Source organism: Xiphophorus hellerii, chromosome 18, assembly GCF_003331165.1.
Source record: "Xiphophorus hellerii strain 12219 chromosome 18, Xiphophorus_hellerii-4.1, whole genome shotgun sequence".
Lineage (NCBI taxonomy): Eukaryota > Metazoa > Chordata > Actinopteri > Cyprinodontiformes > Poeciliidae > Xiphophorus > Xiphophorus hellerii.
Window position 1 is genome coordinate 21,291,665 of NC_045689.1, and position 8,909 is coordinate 21,300,573.

At 39.7% G+C, this 8,909-nt stretch overlaps 1 protein-coding gene across 2 annotated transcripts; it reads left to right on the forward strand.

The window, feature by feature from the left end:
- The first annotated feature begins 587 nt into the window (after window positions 1–587).
- Window positions 588–6,636, forward strand: LOC116708155 (arsenite methyltransferase). Of its 2 annotated transcripts, none has more exons than XM_032545981.1 (10): window positions 588–734; window positions 1,152–1,285; window positions 1,650–1,800; window positions 1,878–2,014; window positions 2,101–2,170; window positions 2,251–2,332; window positions 2,420–2,551; window positions 2,609–2,751; window positions 2,900–3,022; window positions 3,164–3,337. In XM_032545981.1, exons 1-10 carry the CDS (start codon window positions 699–701, stop codon window positions 3,266–3,268), a joined length of 1,113 nt encoding a protein of 370 aa, XP_032401872.1. In that variant the 5' UTR covers window positions 588–698; the 3' UTR covers window positions 3,269–3,337. The 2 variants fall into 2 exon arrangements, with proteins under 2 accessions (XP_032401872.1, XP_032401873.1); XM_032545982.1 differs by lacking the exon at window positions 3,164–3,337 and adding an exon at window positions 3,359–6,636 and having other exon boundaries at window positions 589–734.
- Window positions 6,637–8,909: the final 2,273 nt, after the last annotated feature.

Consider the following 8,909-nt stretch of genomic DNA (forward strand, 5'->3'; position numbering starts at 1 on the left):
CAGCAATCAAAAGCTTTATTCTTTTGTTATGACAAAAAAAGCGTTTTAATTGAACTCTTTTTAAATTATTGGTTTTGTCCACTCATTCATTTCTATGAGCCAATTTTAGTTAACTTTTATATGTTACAATTTTGTTACAAAATGCGGTTAATCTATATACAAAAGAAACGTATTGGTTCATCTATAAAACATTTATGAAGAGCAGGACCTTTTACATGTGCTTTTTAATTCGGTATATTATATATTTAATAAATCGGCGTTTTATTCTTTTTCATCTATTTACGATTTCTTAGTTCTTTCTTTCATGTTATTATTCTTCTGAGGCACATTGGGGAAGTCGAAGCACAAAAAACATTTGCAGTGCTACACAGTGACAGTAAAGTTCTATATGCCACCAGAAATGAGGAAAACATTAATATACATCTCTTTAAATTTTTCTTTCAACTAGGTAGATATTACAAAAAGCCTTTAAAGTGCTCTTAATCAAAATGGGTTTTTTTTACTTACATCTATGGAATCCTCATAACCCAGTATTTTTTTTTTTCTTTTACAATATTTTATAAGAAAATTACGTGTGTTGGAGCTTTTATTCTGAAAAGGGAAGGCGGAAAAGGAGCTGTTCTGACCTCAATGTTTTGAGGTTTAATTGCCCAGTGCTGCTTTTTTCTGGAAGTTTGCGATTGTGTTTTTAAACCAGAATGTTGAAAAGTGACGACGTGCGGGAAAATCTGAAGGTACCTTAGTGTTTATTGTGGATCAGACTCCGAGCAGCTTTGTCCTCATTTCATTGAACAGTTTTCCAAATGTTTTGTGGACGTTACATAATAGCTGCTTGTTGCCGTTTGCTTCTTATTACAGTAGAGGGTTTGTTTTCTTTGACAGTTTTACTTTGTGAATCTGCAAATTATATATAGGGTATACAGAAATTTTTATGGTACATAAAGCTATCCTAAATTTAATTTAACGATTTTTACATTCATTTTACTAATGTCATTTATTTGGTTGTGATCATTTGAAGCTAAATTAAATCAAACAATAAATAAACCTGTTTATCTGTAACTTTAACTCAACTTTAGCTTCATTTGCATAAAAATTGCAACCAATAGGATGTTTAAAATAATTGATGTATTAAAAATTATGTACCTATTCAGAAATACTATGGCTGTCGCCTGGAGTCTTCCTGTGACTTGCAAACTAGTGCTACTTCCTGCAGTTTGGCCTGCAGCACCCTGCCAAGGAGTTTAACTGAAGCCCTAAGTCTGATTCACCCTGACGTCATCAAAAGGTACTCCTGCTTAAATCCAAGTAATGATGACAATGCATTTTTATGGGAACATTCTGTATCAGGATAGGCCTTGAGCTTTATTATATAAAACGAGAAATCCCAAAGAACTTCCAAGTGTAATTGCAGCAACAGGCAGTTCAACAAAGTATTGACAACAGACTTTTCAGATTTTGTCATTTGTGTGAAAGGTTTGAAAGCTACTCTCTTAATTCTACTTCGCCTTTATGCATTACCTTTTACTGGTCTCTCACAAAAAATCCCAATAAAATACAATGATATTTATAATTTTGAAGGGAGCATGTGGAAAAGACCAGGGAATATAAATAAGGCACTCTATAATGCGATTACTGATGCACTTTTCCAGATTCTTCGGATGCGGCCTTCCGTTTCCAGCGAAGCTTGAGGGCTGCAGAGTTCTGGACCTTGGTAGTGGATCGGGACGAGATTGTTTTGCATTCAGCAAACTTGTTGGGCCGAGTGGACACGTGACGGGCATCGATATGACTGAGCAGCTGGTAAGATGCACTCATCTGAGCCCGTCGCACCTCCTCCCTGTACTTTCTTTGCAGCTGATTCGGCCGAGTTTCTGTAGATCGCGGCATCCCGCCAATTCGTCGAGTATCATCAAAAGAAGTTCGGCTACGAGGAGCCCAATGTCTCATTTATCCAGGGATACATGGAAAAGCTCTGTGAAGCAGGGATACAGAGAGATTCGATGGACATTTTGATGTAGGTTAAGAGTTTAGCTTTGATCCTTTTAGCCAGTTAAAGTGATCTGATTGATAACAGAGGATAATCTCTTTCTTTTTTTTTAGCTCCAACTGTGTGATTTGTCTCTGTCCTGATAAAAGAGCAGTGCTACAACAAGCCTACGATGTTCTGAAGGTTAGTTTAAAGACTTACTGTGTTAATGTGTACAACTTGACTCTGCTTTATATTTCTGACTCTTCCTCCTTTTTTAACAGGACGGAGGGGAGCTGTACTTCAGTGACATGTATGCCAGCAGTGTCGTTCCAGACCACATGAAGCAGGATCCAGTTCTGTGGGGTAAAGTTACAACACTTCAGAGGAACCAAAGTGAATTGTCGCATGCAAAACTCCACTGGTTAGAATCACATTCATCTGCTGTTGCAGGTGAGGGGATGGGTGGCTCTCTGTTCTGGAAAGATCTCATCTCGCTGGCCCACAGCGTGGGCTTCAGCACTCCACGTCTGGTCTCAGCAAGCCATATCGAGGTCCACAACATCCAACTCAAGGAAAAAGCAGGTAGTAACAGGAAACTTTAGGCAGCACCGAAACTCCTCTAAGCTCTTCGTTTTTCAGGTGACATCAAGTATGCTTCAGGGACCTACCGGCTCTTTAAGTTGCCGCAGCAACCAGGGAGGTCAGGTGCTGCTGTGATCTACAAGGGAACCATTCCCGACTTCCCAGATCAGCTGGACTTTGATTCCTCGCACTGTTTCAAGGTGAGGAGGCCAAAAGAAAAAAGCTGTCTTATCGATATTTACTCAGACATTTATTAACAAGATATTAATTAGTCTCACAAAACAAAAATAAGTACCAGATTCTGCATTAATAACCACGGTTTGTTTGTTTTGTTTTTTTTCTGTGCAGAAAGATGTGGAAGTGGAGGTAGACGCAGAGATGGCAGCAATTATCCAGGTTTCCAGATTCTCTTCGGATTTTACAGTCAGGATGTTGGATGAACATAAGTCTGATTCTGAGCCAACACCACAGGTAACTCAGAGTATGAGTTTGTTTTGGTCAAATGCTGTAAATCTATCATTCTAGGTCCACAGTGCATCAAGAAAACGTGTTTTAGACTTTGTTGTCTAAATGTATATCATTATTTTTACTATCCATTTTATGTCTTAACAGCATTGTAGTGGAATTTTAGCCCACGACGTAAGAAAGATAAACCATCATCGTTGTCGGGCCGTATTTCAAAAATTGTATTCTGTATTCATAAAAGGTGTTTTATGATTTTAAGCTCTTAATGGGACAAAAAAAGCAGAAATATTATCCTATGGGCTGCATAATAATGTGACCACAGTTATTAATTATCCTTTTCAGTGCTGTCACCTCAACCCATTTCTGCTGGCTGACCGATGGGGGTCCTCTATGAAGCAGTGCTCCAAAACATCCAGATAAAACATACAGGCAGCTGCAACCTGCTGATAAGAAAATACTACACACATTTAATTTTATTTTAACAATTCATGTAATTTTATTTGTGCCAACAAGTACTAATGTCTGTGAAGGAATGAATGAAGGAATTATATTTAGTTGGGTTTGAGTTTGCTAACTGGCTACAAAACGCCACATTAATACATTGCATAGATGGGGAAAACTAAACTAAATAACATTCATAAATTGTAATAGATTTTGTAACAGTGAGTGATCAGAGCGATACTGTGAAGAGAAGATTAGGTCTGACAGCTATGAAGAATTAATAAAGGCATAGTAATACTTAAAATGTTACAAGTTGTTTTTAAAACCTGAACATATAGTGAATATTTTTCATTCATTCACTACGGCCTTGGCTCTAATGTTAATATTTGGTTTTTATTGTAACACATCTTTAATGCAGAACTGGAGTACAGCTACAGGTTGAGATTTTGTGCTGTCTGTCTGAAATGACTAGAGGAGAAAAAACAGATTTGGTATCAGGTATTTTTTTATTGGAAGCAGAAAAATGTCACAACCTTCATTTTGTTTTCAGTAAACATCCTGATAAGGAGCTGCTTATGTAAATGCCAGCTGGGCAGTCAGTGAAAATTTAGGCTACATATTTTAGGCTACATATGACAAAAATAATCACCATAGAGAGAGATGCATATCTATTTTTGATTTTTAAAAGTAGAAAATAACCAGCAAAATCACACTTAAAAATCACACTTAAAATCACCTTAATGAGCCTCTGATGCATCCTGATAAACTGAAACCAGTTTAATTGCACTTAATTAGTCAAACAAAGCATATCACACAGTGAAGATGTCAAACACCACACAGACAATTTAACAGTGAAACACACAGAGACTGTTGCTTCCCTATTGCCCTCATTTTGCCAAAGTGCACCACAGGAAGTCATTTCTGCCGGTTGCCATCAGGCTTTACAATGCCCACGTCTGTGCTAGTTGATAAAAAAAAAAAAATTCTGTGCTCATTTATAGGTTATTTATCGATTAATATATTGCATGTGATTGCTTGTTATTTATTTATTTATTTATATCTAGTCATTTTGAAATTATCACTCTTAGGTATATATACTGTATATATAGGTAGGAAGCTGCCTCCATGCCTGTTTTACAAACGAAAAACAATCCAGTCGTCTGCATATTTACTGTGTAGGACACCTGCTTACATATGAGAAAAGTTATCTTCATATTGTGGTTAAAGTCTCAATAATAACCTATGAATGGAGGCTCTGATTACACCAACTCTCTTGCTGAGAGATGATGCGTGAATCTCTTTGGCGTCTGCATAACTCTTTGCAGATGTACCCCCTTTAAGTCTGATATGATAGATTTATTCCATGTTTTGCTTGTTATTGTATCTGCTGTGCATTTACGTGCTTCAATCCATTTCATTTGTAGCATCACAAACTTATTTTAACATAGTGACGACATGTAGTAATTTGAGAACTACCAAAAACGACTTCTTGAAGCCAATTGGACGCATTTTAATGATGGATAATGTTGAGAGACAGAAACAACCATTTCTTCAAAAATACGTCTCTCTGCCCGGGTCTTAGATATTTCAGGTTAGACACAAAAATGAGCCACAAACCAGAATGTAAAACCACTCACAAGATATTTATTAAATCAATGCATTTGGCCAAATGGAGACACAACTCACCCACCAACATGGACAGCAATGAGTCCCTGCAGGAGGAAGTCGTGTCTGAGTGTCAGAGTGAGGACTTCATATTTTTATCTCTCATCCTGGCGCCCGAGACATAGCGAACCCCTCCAACTATTCCCATACACACAAGCTATACCCGTCAAATCCTCTACATAAAACACTCCACTCTTGGCTGCTAACCATCTAAGGAGTTGTGCTTTCTTAGATGTTTCACCTTTTACTTCTGCTGGTAGAACATTCTGACCTGCTGCACCCTGTTCTGCACTCCTTATCTAACCGTGGTATGCAAACAGGGTTATTCATCTTATCCTTAGCTGGAACATTTCAAACTATAACGAGAATACACAATTTAGCAATATGAAGCATTATATTTGACATTCAAAATGTGTGACTACAATATTCGAAATATGCAAAACTCACTCAAAGCGTGAATATACTTGATTACATTTTTACTTCTCCACAATAAGCAACGAAAAGAAAATCAAGCGCACAATCTTGAGCAGTTCATAAAACCTATAATACTAACAGTAAATCAATGTTAATACCTGAAATCTGAGTGTAACTAATACTGTTTCCTAGCAATTACCAACATGAGGACTTGCTTATGATATTCCGTACATAAATTAGGACAAGCACAGTGCCACAGACAGACTGCAGCGCATTAAGACCACGCTAGTTTCGCCACACAGCGGTCAGAGTTGAAGCAGCCGCTCTTACAAACTGGTTTCCTGTGGGGTTGAGCTGGAGTGGAAGCAGTAGGAGTGTTTTTTTTTTTTTGTCGAGCATCGAGTCTGGCTGTAATGAGAAAACAAGACGGGCTGTGGCGGAGAGCTGGTGAGCTTACCGAACGAGAACCATGAGCAAAAACCCTGCGTTTTTTCCTAGGAGAGCTTTTTGGAAAACACCTGCGGTCGTCGCAAAGAACGAAGCGCCTCGTCTCAATCTCCTCCGCTGGGTTTTTTTTTTTGTTGTTTTTTTTGACACTCCCACCCGTGAAAGGTCCAGGGAGAACACACCGCGGCACCAGCGGGCAGAGCCGTTCCCTTTGAGCTGATATTTAATTTATTTTACAGCAGCAGACAGAGAGCTGTGGGTTGTCTGCCATAGCCGGTGGGCATAACGGACCTACTTGACGCAGAGGAAACTTGATGCAAGACCTGAACCCGGAGAATCGCGACAAAAGAAACCGGCTGTGGCCCATCACCCAAAAGGCAAGGGGGAGAGAAAGATGGCCCATTTCGTCGGAGGGAGAGCATTTGTTGGAAACAAAGAAATATTCTAACGGATATGTTGTTCGCCCACTTTTAAAGGGAGAATCGCTACGTTACGTTTCATCCAAGTTAAAGAGGAGTTAAGTCACTGTTCTCACTTTTTTTCCCCCCATTTTTCCTGTTAAGCATTTCTATACTTTAAAATGTATTTCAGTTAACGCTCGAGGCTTAAGAGACATTACAAAACGAAAGGCAGTTTTTCTTTACACACACACACACAAAAAAAAAACGAACTTTGATGCAGACTTTTGCCTGGTTCAGGAATCGCATTCGAGTAATGAAGATTACAACTTCTGGAAATCGCAATGGGGCGAGGACTCATGGATGTCCCATGGAAACAGCCATTCAGCTCTAACTCTTGTATTATGTTTATGGTCAATTTGACCGGATTTCAATTTTTGTGTTGATCAAAGCGCCTGGTTATCCTTTAAATTTAGAAATGTCTTTTTGGTTTACTTTATTTTGATTACTTCTGAAGAGCCGTTCAGCACCAGGTGTGTGTGAAAGAGGAACTTTCTCTCCACTGTCCTGTACACTATTTCCATGCCCTTTCTTTGAGAAATAGACCAAAAATGAGCCTCGCACGATTTTTAGCCGAAGAAGCTTTATCACAGCTTATGAACTGGGATAGTGATGTAGAGGAAGAGATTTCAGAGACTGAGGATGCTTCAGAGCCAGAGGACTATGTCATTGATGATCCAGGTTGTCAGTTTTCCCACGACGATGAGGATTCAGAGGACGGGTCTGCAGGTGTCCCATCATCAAATGAAAACCAAGAAACGCAAAAATCGGCATCCACAGAGGGGACATTGACATCTAAAGATGGTCAAATAAAATGGTCAACATCACCACACCAAACCCAAGCTAGATTGTCATCTTCTAATGCCATCAAAATGACCCCTGGTCCTACAAGATTTGCTTTGACAAGAGTTGATGATATTGAATCAGCCTTTCAGCTCTTCATATCCCCACCCATAGAGAAGATAATCCTCGACATGACCAACTTGGAGGGGAGGCGTGTCTTTCAAGAAAAATGGAAGCCACTGGATCCATCTGACTTGCATGCTTACATTGGAATCCTGGTATTAGCTGGAGTATACAGGTCAAAGGGTGAAGCAACTGCAAGTTTATGGAGCGAAGAGTATGGAAGACCAATCTTCCGAGCAACAATGTCTTTGGAGACATTTCACATGATCTCTCGTGTGATCCGATTTGACAACCGTGCCACCAGAGCTGGTCGACGTGAGAAGGATAAACTTGCAGCGATCAGAGATGTCTGGGATAAATGGGTCAAAATTCTGCCATTATTGTATAATCCTGGCCCACATGTTACTGTTGGTGAGCGCCTCATTCCATTCAGAGGACGCTGTCCTTTTCGACAGTATGTGCCAAAAAAGCCTGCGAAATATGGCATCAAAATATGGGCAGCCTGCGATGCAAAATCCAGTTATGCATGGAACATGCAAGTATACACTGGGAAGCCACTTGGAGGACCACCTGAGAAGAATCAGGGAATGAGCGTGGTACTGGAGATGGCTGAAGGGCTGCAAGGTCATAACATTACATGTGACAACTTCTTTACATCCTATCGGCTTGGAGTTGAACTTCAGAAGAGGAAGCTGACTATGTTGGGAACAGTCCGAAAAAATAAACCGGAACTCCCCTGTGAGATTCTGAAGATGCAAGGAAGACCTCTGCATTCCTCAAAATTTACTTTCACAGAGAATACAACACTTGTTTCTTACTGCCCAAAGAGAAACAAGAACGTTCTTGTGATGAGCACAATGCACAAAGATGCATCTCTAAGCACAAGAGAGGACATGAAGCCGCAAATGATCCTGGATTACAACTCCACCAAAGAAGGAGTTGACAATCTTGACAAAGTCACAGCAACATATAGCTGCCAGCGCAAGTCTACCCGTTGGCCGTTGGTGGTTTTCTACAACATTGTGGACGTGTCTGCTTATAATGCCTATGTGCTGTGGACTGAGATCAACCAGCACTGGAATGCCAGCAAATTGTACCGACATCGAATGTTCCTGGAAGAACTAGGCAAAGCACTCGTCACTCCCAAGATCCAGAACCGGGCCAGGCCAGCTCGATCTCCAGCTGCTGCAGCTGTCATTGCAAATGTCCAGGTCAGGGCATCTGATCAACCCACAATGGATCCTTTGGATAAATGTGCAAAAAAACGCAAAAGATGTCAAGTCTGTCCCTCCCGAGATGACAGTAAGACAAGTACCTCTTGTGTGAGATGCAAGAAGTGCATCTGCAGAAAGCACACCGTGACATTCTGTCCATCATGCGGGGAATACTGAAAATGTCAAACATTGAAAACCCAAAAAAAACCAGGCAAGTTAAATGGTTAAAGAAAAAGTGTTAGTGAAAGAGGAATAATTCAAATCAGAAGTTGCTTAATATAGTATTGAAATTAGTTTGTTTATTCTTCTCATGTCTTCTAAATGTTTGCATAATCTAAGATAAAGTTA

What these genes read in the sequence shown, in the direction of transcription:
- LOC116708155 (XM_032545981.1), top strand. Translation starts at nt 699, where the DNA reads ATGTTGAAAAGTGACGACGTGCGGGAAAATCTGAAG. An exon ending in TCGATATGACTGAGCAGCTG is followed by an intron (nt 1,801 to 1,877) that starts GTAAGATGCACT and finishes GAGTTTCTGTAG; the next exon opens with ATCGCGGCATCCCGCCAATT. An exon ending in CCAACTCAAGGAAAAAGCAG is followed by an intron (nt 2,552 to 2,608) that starts GTAGTAACAGGA and finishes TTCGTTTTTCAG; the next exon opens with GTGACATCAAGTATGCTTCA.